At 38.5% G+C, this 18,768-nt stretch overlaps 1 protein-coding gene across 1 annotated transcript; it reads left to right on the top strand.

Annotated features, from left to right (window-relative positions):
• The first annotated feature begins 17,442 nt into the window (after positions 1 to 17,442).
• Positions 17,443 to 18,741, top strand: LOC102293478 (GTPase IMAP family member 9). The gene is made up of 2 exons (XM_005951347.1): positions 17,443 to 17,561; positions 17,686 to 18,741. Exons 1-2 carry the CDS (start codon positions 17,543 to 17,545, stop codon positions 18,393 to 18,395), a joined length of 729 nt encoding a protein of 242 aa, XP_005951409.1. The 5' UTR covers positions 17,443 to 17,542; the 3' UTR covers positions 18,396 to 18,741.
• Positions 18,742 to 18,768: the final 27 nt, after the last annotated feature.

Below are 18,768 nucleotides of genomic sequence, written 5' to 3'. Positions count from 1 at the left end.
TTTTTTACATGAACTGAGATGTTGCGGAACAGTCAAGATTATGATATACTTGGCATGTTCATCCCAAAGAATATAAACACATGAAATAGAGTATAACTCTAGCTATGCTAAAAGTTAACAAGACAGATCACTTGTCTATTAGATCAGAGATCCACCCCTGACCAAACAATTATCTAAAGAAGCATTCAATTCAGTTTCATTGTTTTCATAAGGAGGTTGAGCAACTATACTACTGATGACCAAAGAGAGGTGATGCCAAAGATACGCGTGCAAGTCGTTTTTGAGTCGTTATACATTTAAAGCGTCATACTACTTGCTTATACACTTATGACAATCACGTGAGAGAGGGAACTTAAACCAACAAAATGATCATATACTCTTCTTTGAATGAGTTCTACTGATGGATATCACAATAGAGTAATCATAACACAGTGTAAAAAGTGGTGAAAGACCACTAACTGTTTATGAAACTGACAAATGCATTATCATTTTAAGCCTGCCGATAAAAGTCGTGCGCAGATTGCGAAGCATTAAATACGAGATTAAAGTAAAATGCATCTATCTGTGTACCACTCCCATATGACACTTAACTAAAGACAAGCAACTGAACACCTCTCTGCGTGGCACTCCATCTAACATGTTGAGTGGCTTATACAAAACGTTAACTGGGTCTATTGTCAGTCTTGCGAGTGGCCAGAAACCAAGTGGTAGTCTCGCGAAGAGAAACGACACAAAGACAGAAATACAGGATATGCATTCATCTGCGTGCTTAGTTCTACTATGAGTTGGCTCTGATATAACGTCACAAGCAGGGCACGAGTATGTAAACCTATGGGCCGGTCTTCAAAGGTGTATGCTTTTACTGCTTGCCAGCAGAGATGGGCAGTAAGCTTACTGTAATCTGATTACTTTTTTCAAGTAATGAGTAAAGGATTACTATTGCAAAAACGGTAATTAGATTACCGTTACTTTCCCGTAGGAACGCTGCGTTACTGCGTTACTAAAACCGTGATTTTTTTGCGAGAATGTCTCATGACAGTGACGTAAGCGAGTGCGACGTTCGTGACAACAGCTGTGTGCAGATCAACAATGGAATATATCGAGTGCGGGAGAGAGTATGAGCGTGCAGCGTTTAAAGCGTGGAAGTACTGACCTTACTTTGAGTTTGATTCCATAAAAAGTGACAAAAACATTAGTGTCCGTTCCGTGGGAGGAAGAAAACCCCTTAACTTCCAATCGATTCATGGGATTCCATTAATAATAGACGAGAGAGCACAGGAAACATTAATTAGTCCATGCCAGCGATGCGAAGCTGTACCGGACACACACAGTCAACACACACACACACACACACACACACACACACACACACACACACACACACACACACACACTGAGAGCATATAAATCTATACATCTACTGATGCTTCATATAGCTCCCACCCCCACTGAGTAACCTCATTACAGCTTCCATCCTCCCCCCTCCACCCCATTCGCACTCCTTCAACTGCCCTCCTCCTCTCTCCACCCCGCCTTTGTTTCAGTCCATCGACGACTGATTTCACTGATTTTGTTGGAACAGTTGGCGTTCTCTTGAATCCACACTGAAGCTTGCAAACCCTTTTTTTCTGCGCCCGTACAGTTTGTCAGGATGAATTTCTTTCACGTGCAATTTCCTCAGCCTAGCCGGCTCGTCCAACACATGCACCTTTAGGGTCAAGACCTTGCCGCCTACTCTTATACTTTTATCTTCTGTGTCTTTTCAACACGGGTTGAGTAAGACATTATGAGATATCAAAAACTTCCCCCACGATGTGAGCACACAGAAGTCTGTAACTTTAATTATGTTTCTGTCTTAGTTCATAGTCTGTACTATACTTGGGACATTCAAATATCTATGTCTGAAAACCTGAGGTGATAACAACCGCTGTCAAAAGCGCAAAGAGCATTTGTACAGTACTATCTTTACTATGTCTAGAGAAAATGGCCTGCAGAAAAGGTGATAATATAAATATGATTTAAGTAATTCTAAGTACTTTATCCTCTCATAGTCATGGTTCGAGCAAATGCATGCAAACAATAGACAGACATGAGGACTAGCTCACACACTATTAATTACATGCTGATGGATTAAAGTTAGCAAGAGAAACAAACAACACTACAAATTAAAAACACCATATTTCTAAAGATAAGGCCGAACTAATTTCTCCAGTCAGAGAATATGTTTACATAATTATTGTATGAACGTGCATAAGATTAAAACTAATAAAACAAGTTTTAAAAAGAGACTTTTCCATTTGATTACATTTTGTATGATGGATTATGCAGAAAAAGTAGAATTGGGCTGAAAGATCTATCGCTTTATCACCTATTCAGGTTGTAAATCGTGTTTTTAAAAAGTAACTAAGTATTAATTACTTTTGAAAATAAGTAATCAGTAAAGTAACAGGATTACTTTTGGGGGGAAGTAATCAGTAATTAGTTACTGATTACTTTTTTCAAGTAACTTGACCAACACTGGCTAAGGCACATCAAAGATATAACCTGGTATAGATATTGTCACTGCTGTGTTTTTGATGTTAATACACATGAAATCATAAAGTGGATTAGGATCTGGGCTTTAAATAACCTTGTGCATTTCGGGCCGCTCATGTCTTCGGGTTTGCTTTTCTTTGCCTCTATTTTCTCCCTCTTACTTGGAGCTATCGAAAAAGGAAAATGAAACCAATGTTGGTACAAGCTGAGATATATTGGTATGCAATGTCTGACAGTGTGTTTATCTCGAGAGACATAAGAGACGTAAGTAGCTACAGTCTTAGCTACACTCGTTAAACAAAGGACAGTTGACACGTTGACTCTTTGGCGTGTGTTGTGGTGTGTGTGTGGTGTGTGGTGTGGTGGTGTGTTGTAGAGTAAAAGAAGTGACACAGTTGAGTAGCGCGGATGTAGATGGTGCCAAAGGTGGTGAGGCTTGAAAGTGTGTGTGTTGAGCTCCTGTTTTAGTCAAGGCACCGTCCTGTCTTTGTTGCCTCTAGTGTTGCAACGCTGGTAGAGGAATGCTACTAAGAGGCAATTCCTAACCTTCAGAACAGCAGAGAAACAAAGAGATGACAGAGTGAGACAAAATGATCATAACGCCAAATCTATCTGATGTGAAGCATTATTTTAAATTAGCAACATTTTGTCAAACAAGTGTGTCTGTAAGTTTAGCAAACGAGATTGTCTACAATAAGAGTATACATGACCTAATAGGCTCAATCCTCGATCTTAACAAAACAGGAAGTTTTTCATTATCCCCTATCCTGTGGCCAAAATGATTGTTAATAGCGGAATCATATCCTTCTTGGGATTTACTTCGTCTTTTTTTCGATTGAATTGTTGTGGAAAGATGTGAGTTTACCTCTTACAAAATAAACTATTGATATAGTGATAGTAGATGGCGTTGATTTGGGTCGCACTAATATTATTAGGATCGATTGTTATGACTATCATATATAAATTAAGGGATGGGAGTGCCGCACGTGATTACAGTTGGAGAAGCCTTCGTAATTAAGGAACTTCTAACAGACTAAAAGAACTATTTGATACAAACTACTCACCTTGTCTGGATGCCGCCTGTAACGCAAATGAGCTAAGAGCGGTAATCGCAGAGGGCAAGCACCTCGTATGCGGTCAATGCCAAGGTATGTATAACAGAGAAACTTATAATATATCTGAGAGATCTTTGAAGCAGAATTTGGCGAGAAACATATCATACCATAGGTGGTAACGGTAATTCAGAGGGAGCCAAAGGACTTTCACAAAACTTTGAACAACCTGCTGGATGCCGCCTGTAAGCAGAGCAGAGCCCTGTGCGGAGCAGGTATTAACTTAAACGGCCTCTAGGGGGTGAGGTGAGATTTGGCACTGTAGCAGACGGATGTGTAGAGCACAGGCTCGGTTTGTTTGTCTGTTTTCAACTGCTTCTCCTCTAAAGCCACTTCCTCCTGTAACACCACCAAGAACACCTTAAAAAAAACTAAACAAAAGAAAAAAAGAAAGAACAAAAAGAGAGAGAAAACAGAAAAGAGATAAAAGAAGAGGCTGCATCCAATAAGAAGAAAAGACAGGGAGAGACAGTTGTTTCAGCAGAGGGGTGTAACGTTTCTGAGGGCTTGACATGCTTTCACCTGGAAGTTGGACAGGAGCAGTCAACGGAGAATATTCAGAGCGAGGACTAACTTGAGAACAAGCCTTTCATTGTGAAGCAATGAACGGACAAAGGACAACCCAAAACACATACTGGACAAGCACTGCAGGTTGTCTTTTCTCCACTTCAATTTACATAAGAACATTCGAAGAACGAGCAATAGAACAAAACTGAGCCCAAAGAAGAACAAAAACAAAAAACTAGAAACATAAGTTACAAGAAGATATGATGCCAAATGCCAGGGTAGACAAGTGAACAAAAGGAAGAATGTGTGTGGGCAATTCGGAATGAACTCTTGTTAACTCATGAGCCATATTATTTTAAAAACGACAATATATAAGTATGTCTCAATTGCTGTACATTCTCAATACGAAATGACCCGATAATCTTTTTTCATGACCTCACTGCATTTAAAAACTCTTTTTACTGTGTACTGCAATTTTTCATGTGCCCCCGCAATCATATAGCAATGCAACATGAAATCATTGGGTTTATTGATTCACATCAGATGGATTAACCTGAATGGCACAACACTGCCAGTGTTTATACGTGCATCTAGTTTAATAAGGCATCAAATCTTAAACATTGGTTAGATTTCTGCCTGCATAAAACCGCTGTGAGTACAAATACTCAATACAGAACAACTAAAGTTAAAGCTAGCAACCTTCTACAACAGTTAGTGACAACTATATATTATTAGGCCATTAGTTACTAGGAACTGTTGTGGTGGTGTCGGTAGGCGGAGGTTTACCCTGGTGCAGGTGTGCCGCAGCGGTCAGTGGAAGAATCCGCGAGTTTCTCTGTGAATGTCCCATTACGTCGTTGCGCACTCCGTGCTTGTTTAGGGGTTTTTTTTTCGCTGTAAAAAGAAGTTTTCTTCCCACGCACAACGGACACTAATGTTTTTGTCCCTTTTTATGGAATCAAACTCAAAGTAAGGTCAGTACTTCCACGCTTTAAACGCTGCACGCTCATACTGTCTCCCGCAATCGATATATGATCCATTGTTGATCTGCACACAGCTGTTGTCACGAACGTCGCACTTGCTTACGTCACAGTCATTAGACATTCTGGCAAAAAAATCACGGTTTTAGTAACGCAGTAACGCAGCGTTCCTACGGGAAAGTAACGGTAATCTAATTACTGTTTTTGCAATAGTAATCGCTTACTTTACTCATTACTTGAAAAAAGTAATCGGCCATCTCTGGCCTTGGCATCAAACAATTTGAAAACAAACGATTATCTTACCTTTTCTCTTTGTTTTCTCTTTGGACTCAGGATTTGCACAACTACAATAAAAGAGTTGAACCTCATTAATGGATCCAGAAACTGTTTGCTTTTATGTAATCATGTAATAATAATATCATAAAACCAATTTAATGCTTGATTGCGATTAAGCAGTTATTTGATTGCAGTTTAACAATTTCCACATTTACCTGTTGTTCTTTTTTCCCAAGCTTTCAAAATAATCTTTTTTAGCCTTTACTCTAGAAGCCATGGTGCACGACTCAACCTGGTTTTCTTTTTGTTCAGAGTCTGTCAACTCTTAGTCTGAAGACTTCTCAATGTTTGGGTGACGATCTATGCTCTGTTACCAATAAATACATGTCATGTGTTATTCTTGGATAATCACTTATAATTAACTGCCCACATATAGTCAAGTGTGCTTATATCAAATTCATCACATTTCTACTACATACAACTTGTATCATTGTATCATGTATTAATATTCACTTCTTAATTTTTTCGCTGTCTTGAATATTTCATTCAGAAAAGTCTTTCCCAAAGATTTAAGTTAGGAATGTCTTCATATTTTTTCATTTTCCAGGATGAAAAATGTAGTCTGTGTTTAAAAAAAAAAGGATAATATTTTTCAATTGCAGATTACACACAATTACAAGTTTCTAATATTTTACGACTATCCCTAAATTCCTTGATCTTTCAGTAATACAGAGCTACCTCAGCATTGAACAGAATACACTGGCAGTACTTACTTTTTGACCAAAAAGTAAAAAGTATGTCCAAAAGATCCAAGATCCAAAACAACTGTGTGGTGTCTGCAGGCTGTGCTGCTCTCTGCCTGTGTTATATGAACCTGTTATTCAAAAACTGGAGGTGTGTCAATTGTAGAGCTATAAATAAACAATCTGATAAACAGAAGCTTTTCTCTCTTTCTCAGTTGTGAAGTGAAGGCATTTAAGACAAATTATGGTTCCAACTAAATCAGGGAAGCACCTTTAATCTAATCTATATATGTCATCGTCCCTCAGTTCTCAGTCTCAGTATGCTACCTCTGTTTTTTTCTCTCCTTTTTTTCCTCTGTGTTTTGGTTTTGCCTGTATGAGGGGTGGGACTCTCCCCTGGTTCCTGCTCTCGGCTCCACACCCCTGGAGGTAATTAACTCACCTAATCCTGATTCAGTTGTTACCACCATTATTTAAGGCAATGGCTGGTCTTCAGTCTTTGCTGGGTTATTGAACTAATGCAATCAATAAAGGTCTGCTGTAACTTTCAATTTCTTGAAAACAAAATATTATTTTAAAGAAATGTTGTCAGATGACAAAGCAATTAGTTCTGTGGACAGCCCGTTCTCACTCCCGAGGCGTAACATGCCAACGTTTTGTCACGTCCCGCGGCGTCCCTGAGGAACGCGAAAGGAGACCTTCGGCATTCTTATGGTACACGGCAGGTTATGGCTGAAATCCAGTGCAATGACGGTCTCGTGGTAATAGACGTTCCAGCCCTGTATTATAATCCTGTAAGCGATTTGAAGAAAAAGAGCGAACATGTGTAGATTGAGTCCATACGGTTTGCATATTTCCTCATTTTTCCGAGGTCGTCATTTAGGAACGTGGTGGGTAGCCGAAAACGTAATATGTTGACGATTTGTCACCTAGCGTAAAATGTTATGTTTTGGGAGTGAGAACGTGTTGCTGTGGAAACAGTTTAGTTAGCAAAAGTCTGCCTGCTTCTTAGTCTTTCTGTTTGGCGCTTCTATAAAAATATTGCTAAGCTGAATCCCATTGTTTCACGCTCAGACTTAGAAATGGCCGTCCATGCATTTGTCTCATCTCGTTTGGATTATTGTAATTCTTTAGTCACTTGTTTAAGTAAAGCCTCTGTGGATCATTTGCAAGTTGTTCAGAATGCTGCCGCAAAGCTTCTGACCAAGTCTTCTAAATACTCCCACCTTACACTCCTGCTTATCCAGTTGCACTGGCTCCCCATAAAATTCAGAATCCACTTCCAGATTTTGACTTTGACATTCAGGGCTCTGCATGGACAAGCACCAACCTATATCAGAGGTCTTTTACATCAGTACATCCCCAGCAGGTCCCTGAGGTCATGTGATCAGGGCTTGCTGGTCGCCCAACATACGAGGCTGAAAATGAAAGGCGATAGAGCGTTTGTAACTATGGCCCCCAGACTCATCTTTTTAAACTAGCTTGTGGTTGGTTTATGCTTTTCTGTTTTAGTTTTTGTGAAGTACTTTGTGATTTTTATCTTAAAAGGTTCTATAGAAATAAAATTTTACTTTACTTACTTTACTTCTGTTCTTTTCACATTACACTGAGGTGGCTGTAGCTCAGGTGGTCAAGAAGATCATCTGCTAATTGAAAGGTTGGTAATTTAAGGCCTGGCTACTCCAGTCTCATATAGCCTATCCTTAGGCAAGATACTCACCCTGAGTTATTCTCTGAGTGTAAATGTCAGACAGAAAGGGTGAACGAGGCAAGTTAGTGCCTTGTTGAGGCAAGTGCTTTGAGTGCTTAGAGGATCTGTCATCAATCACTAGTACTCAACAGCGGCATCTGCTGTGGAATTCCTGTGTGTTCAATACATTGTAGCTTGCTCATCAAGACTTTTCCAAAGGTAAAGGACTGAGTAACATAACAACAATCTGCTTGGAAAGGTTTCAATTTGAATACGTTTTTCTTAACTCATTTTCTCCTGTATATTAATAATCTGCCGTCTTGACTGCAGAAACCAGTGGTGTTAAATCTTGACTGCCCCAGCATCAGTCACAAGGCATATAATCTTTCCCTCGATGCCTCACTCCACTATCAGACGCCTGTTAGCAGCTGCGATGGTTTCATCAGTGTGTTCTTGAGGTAACTTGCATCATTCCTAAAAGTACCAAGGCCAGCTTTGTATTGTCAAGCATATAATGAGAAGTAACTGTAACATATGTATGATATTTATAGAGGTCCAGATATCACAAGTCAAGCTCACTCCTTACACACTCTGCAGTGGAGTCTTGGTCTTCTCCTCCTCTTACATTTCTTGTACCATGTTCTTCAGAAACCTGTCTAAATGGCAGAGTGGTGTCTAACTTTCCCGCAAACTCTTTGAAGCCCCGATCATCCACAATGGAAAAAGTCTGGTTTGTTATTCACCAGCATATAAACAAGAGCCTCATCCAACTCTTTCTTTTAGTCCAATAAGACTGAAACAAACATATAAGCTTTTATGTGACACCATGTGTAATGTGTTAAGGATAATATCTTAAAAGGTTTCGTACATAAAAAAATTAAAAATAATCTGCTGTAATTTGAAAAAAGCCCAGTAAAAATGGCAAAGGTTGTAGCACATTTAACTGACTCAGACCAGAGATGAAACCATTGTGCTCGGGTAAAGCTGATCAGTGTCTCTTCTATTTTGGGTAAGGGAAAAACATCCTTGTGCATCAAACTATTCGGTTTCCTGTAATCTACACTACAAAACCTCCAACTGCCATCCTTCATCCTCACCAAGATGATGGTTGCCCATGGACTACAACTTTCTCAGATGACTTCCGTTTCACTCATACCCACAAAGAAAGTTTTATTTCTTTTCTAGATTAAAGGCAGCAAGGAAAGATGCCTTTCCCTAACTGGAGCTTCGTTGCCAATATAAATACAATGCTGAACCAGGACAGTCCTCCCAAAATCCTCTTGCTGTGATTCAGACAGATTGGCTCTTTTTGTCTGTTTGCTCACCTCCTCTTTCAATTCCTTACTCTATGAGTTGGAGAGTAAGGAATTGTCCCCCAGGGTCCACCACATCTTCTGCTTTGAGGGACAGGCTCAGGTCACGAGGGCCATGCGCATCTGACCTATCTATACAGTACAGCTTACCCAGCTTCTGGAATTAACCTATAGAAAGGTTATAAGAGTGTTGTAATCTTATAAACTCGCATGTGGGCTCTACCATTCTTTGCTGCAACAAAGGCTTCAGGCAGCACTTTCACCAGAAAACAATTGTCAGTTCCTCCCAAACCTATACAAGCACACCCCACACCAATATTTCAGTCTTTGGAGGGACCTAAAGAACATGATTATATTTGAAATTTCTCATGAGATACTGCCTGTCTCATGAGAAATAAATGTATAACTTACTTTGGTTCAAAAAATGAAATTCATATTTTACAAATTTAAAGAACTGTATTAAGGGGTGTATAAATAAAATTGAATTGAATAACAAAAAGTGTAACTTCTTTAGATCCCTGCTTAAGTTATCAAAAAAGTGGCTGCCACACCTGTCACTGTTTTGTTAAAGTGAAGACTGTACCTGAGATGTTCTTAATGCTTTGTTAGTCACAATGAGCTTGTGACTAAACAGCTAACCCCCCTAAATAATAGACAATGAACTTTTAACAAGTTACCCAACCCTACTCTAAATGTCATGAGCGTGTAAAACTTCTCAGAGAGAAAGAAGGGTGTTGTCATCAGTTTTGGAAAGATATGACAGAAAGTTGGATTGCATTGTAGAAATGCCTGTAACACCTCTGCATTTCCACTAAAATGCTTTCAAATACACTTGTGGTAATTACCTTGGAATAACCACAAGTATTAAACATGGTTTGTTATGATTAACTCCTTTTCTCATGCAATGTTGCTTAACGAGAAAGCAAGTTCTATGGAAATGTATGAGTCAAGAAAAGTTCATTGTTTGATTTTGTTTCCCCAACAACCACCTCCACTCCAGTCTCCTTTCTATTAACAAAATGATATACAAAAACAAGGGTAAGAGGGGTATGATCATGATCAAAGCTATGTTTAGAAAAGAGGAGTTTGTATTTTTAAAAATGCAGAAGGTGACATAACAATTTCACTTTGAATCAAAAGGAAGAACATGGGGACATATTCTGGATGTTTTTGTTGGACACAATTACCTAGCATCTAAATAGTCATTTCTTTTGAGTCAGAGCTGCTCTGAAAATTTTAACCAACCCTACCCTTCTGTTGCTCAGTAATAAAATATGCAATGACATGCAAAAAGGGTGTTGTGTAACCACACCTGTGGGTTTACACTGAAAAGACTTTCATTGATGCGTGCACCAAACAGTTTATAATAAACCGCAAACAATAAAGGTCTTAAAGAAATGTTGTCAGATGACAAAGCAATTAGTTCTGTGGAAACATTTTAGTTAGCAAAGCTGTCATTGTTTGTTTTTCGCTGTTTAATTGTTCTTTGCTCCTCAGACAGCTCAGTGTTTTCACTTAAGAATTCTTTAAATATATTATGTACATTTAATTTTTTTGTCTTGTGAAGTTGACTGACCCAGTCTAATTAAAGTATTCTATCAACATCCGTTTGTGTACACCCTAATTGCAAAGTTCCCATGAATAATGACTAATATCTAACAGTTAAAAGCAACTCATGCTATATTTGCACAGATTTAATAGGTTGGAGGCCAATTTCTTAAAGAATTTTTCAAATGTAATGTCAGCATGTCATGTTTGAGCTTTTTGTAATCCATCTAGTACAATTCAGTGCAATTCAATTCAGTAATACAAATATACATAGAAAACCTCTACAATCAGACAACCCCTTGTGAGCAAGCTCTTGGGGATAGTGGGGGAAAAAAAGTTTTTCTGTACAGGAAGAACCTCTGGCAGAACCAGGCATCTGCTGTGACTGGGTGAGGGAAGGGAGACAAGACAAAAGAGATACTGAAATGGTAAATGGCCTGTATTTGTATAGTGCTTTACTGTGGAAAAGAGATTAATACTAACTAATCTTAAATGCTGAGATGTGTTTAAACACAGTTTTCACTGTCAGAACCTGTTGTTAAAGAATCCATAATTAAGGTACCAAAAAATATAACTGCTCCTTTACTAGGCAAGGCAAGGCAAGTGTATTTGTATAGCACAATTCAACAACAAGGTGATTCAAAGTGCTTTACAGAGACATTAGAAACAGAAACAAATAAAAAGCATGATTTAAAATGGATTAAAACAAGTAAACAAACGAACTAACTAATTAACAAACAAACAAACAAACAAAACAGTATATAAAATCAAAACAGATAAAATCAGAACAGTAGATAAAATGTTAGTTTTGGAATTTAAGCTTAAAAGTGTGGATTTGGTGCTTTATTCAAATGCAGCTGAGAACAGGTGAGTCTTCAACCTGGATTTAAATAAACTGAGTGTTTCAGCTGATCTGAGGCTTTCTGGGAGTTTGTTCCAGATATAAGGAGCATAAAAGCTTAATGCAGCTTCTCCGTGTCTGGTTCTGACTCTGGGAACTGATAAAAGACCGGATCCAGATGACCTGAGGGATCTGGAAGGTTCATACTGGGTCAGAAGGTCACTGATGTATTTTGGTCTTAAACCATTCAGAGCTTCATAGACCAGCATCAGAACTTTAAAGTCTATCTATAGGCTTTTTATAGCAGATAACCTTAAAAATATTCTGCAATATTCTGTAAATTTGCACAATTTTAAAAAGTTTAAATTTCTTCAGTATTGAACAGCAGAAATTAGGCTTTCTTGTCCGAGCTCATTTAAGTGAAAAAAAGAAGAAGAAGAAGACAGCGGTCGATAGCACTGTAAACAACGGTAGACTGGTGGGTAATAAGCGAATGAATAATGCAGGAAACAGAGTAAGAAACAGGGTGAGAAAGCTGAGAAAGACAAAAAGAAAGGAGGCCGAGCTGAAGATGTTATTAATTTCATTTAGACTGAACAGGGTTAGAAATAAGACCGTGAGAGGGACAATAATGCATCAGCTATTGGTATTTGTTTTGCACTGTTTCTGAAAAAAAGTTGGGAAGAAAATCCTTAAAAAGTGGGAAATTGAGCATGCTGCTTTATAACTGGTAAGGTGTTCCAGTGTTGTTTTTACTGACAGGACAGTTTGATGTAATGTTTATCTGTGTGGGATCTCACAACAGCTCCCTCTGGTGGTCACGGTGGTGCAGATCCATCTGCCAGACCTTTGTTTAAATTCCGTTAACTTATCTATAAAAATAAGACTCTAGATTCTCAAGGGTCCAAAGATTTTTCTGTTTTGTTCTTCAATCAATGGAGACTTTTGTCTTTTGTCCTGAAAACTGATTGCGCTGCTACTGATAGTGTTAGTGAGCAGCTAGTGAAATAATCTGAGTGTATAAACATCCTATAAATAGATATTTATTGGTTAGCACAGAGGTTCCCAAAGTGGGGGGCGCAGTGCCATTGCAGGGGGTTAACATAAACCGAAATATGTTTAATAACATAAACATAAATATGTTTATGTTATGAAGCATATTTAATAATAACACATTATTTATTTGTATGAGAACAGATGTTTCAAAATAAAAGTAGAACTGATTAAAACAAGGACACAAAATATACACATAAACAGCCATAAGAAAAAGTTAGAGAGGAGATCTTATTAAAAATGAAAATAATAATAATATTTCTTAAGGACACAAATTTTAGATGTTCGTCTGCTGCAAGCAGATTTTAGACCTACATTTCTCCTTTTGTCCTTCCACTTGTCCAATTTCCTCATTTTTTCAGGACACCTGGATCATGCACATATATGCCATGCTTTCAGTTAGTAGCTCTTTGGAAATCACTCTGTTGGTGCAAAAATACCGTTTTCTGTCAATTAGAAAATGGATGAAAATATCTGTGTGGATGGAGTTTCCTGAGGAGCTTACTTTGATTGATTTCAGCATTAAGCTGATTCTGTTTGTTAAAATGTGAATGTTAAGAACTGCAATTAAATTATTTAACAAAAATCCAAAGAACAACTTAAAAAAGAAAATTTAAATGAAAAACAAACATGTACTTTATAACTCTAGTTCATGTTCGTATATATTTATATCTTTACACAGAGAAACATTCATTACATAACTGATGCTGTTCTTGGATCATCCTGATCACTGTTTCTCAGAAACAGCACACCTGTAGCTAAACAGTCGTCCAACTTCATTCCTGCATGCTGTGGATCATCTCCTGGTATGACCTGAGCTGAACTCTTTCCAGTCACGGAGCTCCCAGGAGAATATTTTGATAATTTTTTATTGATAATGAAAACAAACACACTGAAGCTGAGAACATATGCTTCTTTTAAATATGAGAAGTTTTAAAAAAATAACACATTTTACTGATAAAAAGAAAAATTAGAAGTATATTTTACTGTCATGAAACTGAGGGCAAGAAACCACAGACTGTGTGAAAATGTTATGCAAAACCTACAGCTGTGTCAGCTGTAAGAGAGAAAAAAAAACATGCCTTTGTTTTAACCTTTGCAGTAACAATGGTGACCATAAAATATGGCTTTATTTTTACCAGGTACGCAAAAATATTTAATCTGCTCTGCACATGATTCATTTCCTATAAAAGTACAACAAAAGTACACACATGCTCTTGCTCAAGCAATTGAAAAGCCACTGTAATTTACAGTGAATTTACAGCAAAACAACTGTATTTAAAGCAAACCACACTCTTGTCTGGTTGAAATTAAAGTGGACAACTGTACCGGTTCTGTATACTGAAATTGAGCAAAAATAAACACATCATTTACAGCACACTGAAGATGAAACTCGCTTCCGTATAACATGGGCAACTTCCTTCTATTTCAGATGTCATTAACACTCACAGTGTATATCAGTGAATTGATGTCTCGTTCTCTCTTGGCATACAGCTTGATGTCATCCATGTACAGGAGGTGGCTGACAACTGCTCTGTTCCCTAGTTGGTATCCGTAGCCAGTCTTGTAAATGCTGTCAGTGAGGGGGTTCAGGCCTATGCAGAACAGCAGTGCATCTCCTTGGTAGATCACTTGATGGTGACTTGTGCTATGGGCTTGAGTTTGGCCTCTAGTGTTGTACGCTGCATCCGAATTGAGTTGAATTGAATTGATGGCTTTTAGGGTCCTGTTGATCTTGTATAGGTCTAGGTAGTCCAGGATCCAGCTGTGGGGCATTGAGTCACAGGCCTTCTTGTAATCAATCCAGGCAGTGCACAGGTTGGTCAGTCTGGTCTTACAGTCTAGGGAAACGGCTCGGTCTACCAGTAGCTGGTGTTTTGCACCTCTGGTATTGCCAATCCCTTTCTGTGCCCCACTCACGTATTGGGACAATATTTTATATAGTGAGAGAGAAAGAGAAATATGCAAATGGCTAACAAACAGCCATGATAATTCATCATACATTGAGAATAGCAGAGAAATCAACAATACAATTAATTCCAATTAATATTGTTCAGCACAATATTAATTGGAATTAATTGTATTGTTGATTTCTCTGCTATTCACACAGTCCAAAAGATTAAATACGCCACATCAGTGTCTACTGTCTGTCTGCTGTTTACCATTGCAGCCAAGTGGCTAACAAATGTAAACAGAAGTTTTTCCAATCCCTACTAATGAAGGCTAACTTGTTTCAGCACACATAATACCCGCCATTATCCAAAGACACATCTGCTTACCTGTATCATTTGCTTGTTTCTCCTCTTCTTTTCTCTTTCTTTTTCTAAACTGAGGACCTGATGGCTTTGACCTTTTCCTGTCATCTTCCATCAGTAATTTTGCCACTATCAACACCCAACCCCACAACATAAACTAACAGACTAATAGACCTACACCTTGTATAGGTTTTTTTCTAGGATTTTTACACAACCCAGGAAAAATAAGTAATACATAATGGGCTTGGATTGATGAATAAAATGTGCCCTATTTGGAAGCAGCCCACCCCCTCCCCTTTTGACTGGTTGTGTGTGAGACTTCAGCACAGCAGCAGCAGCAAGCAGGTGCACCGAGGGCCCTCGCGCTCACTTTTTGTATATGTGTGAATGAATTTAGAAAACACATCGGTGCAAATTATAAGTCTATATCAAAATGTCTTCAGTTTTTGTGCTTGTTGTAGGGCTGTCAACGTTAATGGGTTGACGCCATTATCACGATTAACGCAATTTACATTTTTAATGCATTCATCTTCATCTGGAGCACAGAGTCGATAAACTTTGGACAAACTGCCCGAAATGCACTGACAGAGACATTTCAGGATTTTTGAGTCATCCTGCGCTCCAAATTGTGTCCTTCACACAGCTGTTCCTGAACCACGATGTCATGTTCTGTGTGAGGATGCTCTCCACAGCGCCTGTATAGAAAATCCTGAGGATCTTTGGAGAGACCCTGAACTTCCTCAGTTGTCGTAGGTGATACAGGCGCTGCCTAGCCTTTTTGGTCTGGACCTGAATGTGGGCAGCCCATGTCAGGTCTGAGGAGATGTGGACACCAAGATACTTGAAGGACTGCACCCTCTCCACTGGAGCTCCATTGATGATAATGGTGCCAATGTAGTTAACCCTCTACGTCGGGAGCGCGCACTGGGCTGGGAGAGCAAATGGAGTTGACTCCGCCTCCATTCCAACCAACTACACATTTGACTCTTGTGGAACAGTGAAAGATGTGTTAGGTTTAACCTTAGGGTGTTTTTAGATCTGTAGATCATTTACTTTGGTCCGAATCAGTTGATGAGTTTGTAAACTTAGCTTAGCTTTTTTCATTTTCTTTTGAGAGAAATCAAGGTGAATGAAAGTCTGCTGCTACAAACCACGAGATAATGTTCATTGGTCAGTCGTGTCTGGGGCAGGAGCAATAAAAATAAATACAGGAAGAGGGTCCTGTGTAAGAGAACGGAGAATTTACATTCATTTCATGGCTAGTTGCTAACCTGTACAGAGCATTGCACATCTATAATATTGTCCCCCATTGAGAATTCAAAGCATTTGTGGGTACAGGATGTTTTTGTTTTTGTTTTTTTTTAGCTCAAACTTGTAATGTACACCTAGTAGCTAGTTTGTAATTCTGCTGCGCATGTGATTTCATTTGTACCACCTACAACCAGAATTCCTTCTTAAAGAAAATTTGAAATCTTGTCAAAGAAAATAGTGGAAATGATCTTTTTAGTTAACCAATTCTTTTTTGACATACTAAAACAAACAAACAAACAAACAAACAAACAAACAAACAAACAACCCCCCCCCCCCCCCCAAACGATTGAAATGATCAGATAGAAAATGTTTCCTTGCTACTCTTAAATTCCTTTTATTTTAACAATCCTGTAACAGGCTCTTTGGTGTCTGTAAGGTGTGCGTGTCTTTGTTTCTATCCGGTTGTTCAGTGATGACGCGACGAATCCTACTTCCGGGTCGAAAGTAGTCTGCCTTTAATATGGCTTTTGTGTTGTTAACATGTTTAATGTTATGTATTTTCTTCTATTTGATCTCAAAAAGCTCCTAAAACAGTCAGTGATCCCTGTTGACCTCCCTCGGCTTTTATTACCGCTAATCATTTATTTAAGCTCAGTTTTTAAAACCTTAGGATGTAACTACAGCCCAGCCCATGCAGCAGTATATGACTGACTAACCTCGTATTGTGGATGGATTATCTCAGTTGTTCTCCTGGCTGAAGTTTGGTCCTTTTACAGCATCCTGCCATGCGATTACATTTGTTCCTGACCACCGAGAACACTCACGTTAACTTTTATCGAGTGGAAAAAAAGTTAGCTTGTTTATATTATGCTAACATAGCTGTGTCGCTAGCGGTCACGTAGCACATCATTATATACCAGCTAGCCCAACTTCAGTAACCCTACAAACGTCACTGCTGTTTAGTTTTCTGTCTTCATTTATGCTGGAAGTGATAACAGAGCTGTACGTTTTAATTTGTTTCCAAAACCCCGCAGTCAGGACATGCTATATTGTATTTAGATAGAAGCTAGCGAGCTAACTCCCTGCTAACTTCTAACTCCGTTAAATGTCATAAATTCTCGTTTTCATGGATGCCTGGATGTTAAACTCAATTGTTACACCTGGTAGAGCAGAACGCTGATCATTTTATTAAAGATGAAAGACTTTAGACAGTTTTTCAACTCTCAGTAATGCCACAGTGATCGTTTGATATATGGACCTGCAGCGGAGTTTAGACCCAGACACGGCTAGTGACGTCAGACTGAACAACCGGATTAAACCTGTTATGCAACTACTGTGGGCGTGTCAACTGTGAAGCTACACATAAAAAATGTGTTGAACAGAAGCTTGAACACTCATCTCTCTCACCTGTGTAGTTACAACAAACTGAAGATAAATTATGACTTCATCTAAATCAGGTAAATATATATTTAATCTGCTTTGTTTAATATGTGTTAATATGTGCTCATGCATTGAAATACATGAAATTTATGGACTTGATGTTTCAGATGTGTTAAATTGAAGCTGTGAATTGTGTTTCAGGTCCTGATTTGAGGATTGTGATAATAGGAAAAACTGGTGTGGGGAAGAGTTCCTCTGGAAACACCATCCTGGGAAAAAAACATTTCAAATCTCGTTCCAGCTCAGAGTCAGTGACTGAAACCTGTGAAATAGCTGAAGCACAGTGGGAAGGGAGAAATATTTCTGTCATAGACACACCAGGGATCCTGGACACTGAGAAATCTGCAGAGATGATCAAAAAGGAAATTATAAAATGTGTTGAAGTCTCCAGTCCAGGTCCTCATGTTTTTCTACTGGTGCTCCAAGTCGGTCGATTCACGAAAGAGGAGAAAAACTCTGTGGAAGCCCTGCAGGAGCTGTTTGGTCCAAAGGCTCAACATTACATGATTGTGCTGTTCACCCATGGAGATGATCTTGAAGACCAGGAAATGACCATACAGAAGTATGCACGTGAAAGCAAACCAGAGCTCAGACAAGTCATCCAAAGCTGTGGAAACAGGCTCCACGTCTTCAACAACAAAAGCAAAGACAGAAAGCAGGTGGAGGAGCTGATGAAGAAGATTGATGACATGGTGGCAGTAAACGCTGGCACATACTACACAAATGCCATGTACAGAGAGGTGGAAGAAAGGAAACGGAAAAAAGCTGAGATGGAGGATGAAGAATACAAGTTCCTGAGTCAACTGGTAGAGCAGATTCAAAGTTTTCATTCACGTCTTAAAAGAGAATAATTAATTATCAGATGATTCAAACCTGTAGACAAATATCTTTGGTGTTAATTTGCTTTGAATAGCTTTGACCTTTTTGTTGACTGTAAAAAACAGAAGAAAAAATTAATCTTAGTTAAGATGAAAGAGTTTTAAAACAGTGATGAATCATCAAGCTGTGATGTGCTACAAAGAGTTTTTGTATATCATATTTTTTTAAGTAGACCTAAATGAAACACAGGTGATTGGATATGTTTTATGTTGTTTAATTGATTTTACTGAAAAATGTATGCTTTATGCTGATTTGTCAAAAAATAGGCTCAAAGGGTTAGGGACATAAATATTTTATATTTATGTAAAATATTTTATATTTTACACACACATATATATATATATA

Source organism: Haplochromis burtoni, unplaced genomic scaffold (assembly GCF_018398535.1).
Source record: "Haplochromis burtoni strain Fernald_Lab_line unplaced genomic scaffold, NCSU_Asbu1 Contig_960, whole genome shotgun sequence".
NCBI lineage: Eukaryota > Metazoa > Chordata > Actinopteri > Cichliformes > Cichlidae > Haplochromis > Haplochromis burtoni.
This window is presented reverse-complemented; position numbering and strand designations above follow the sequence as displayed.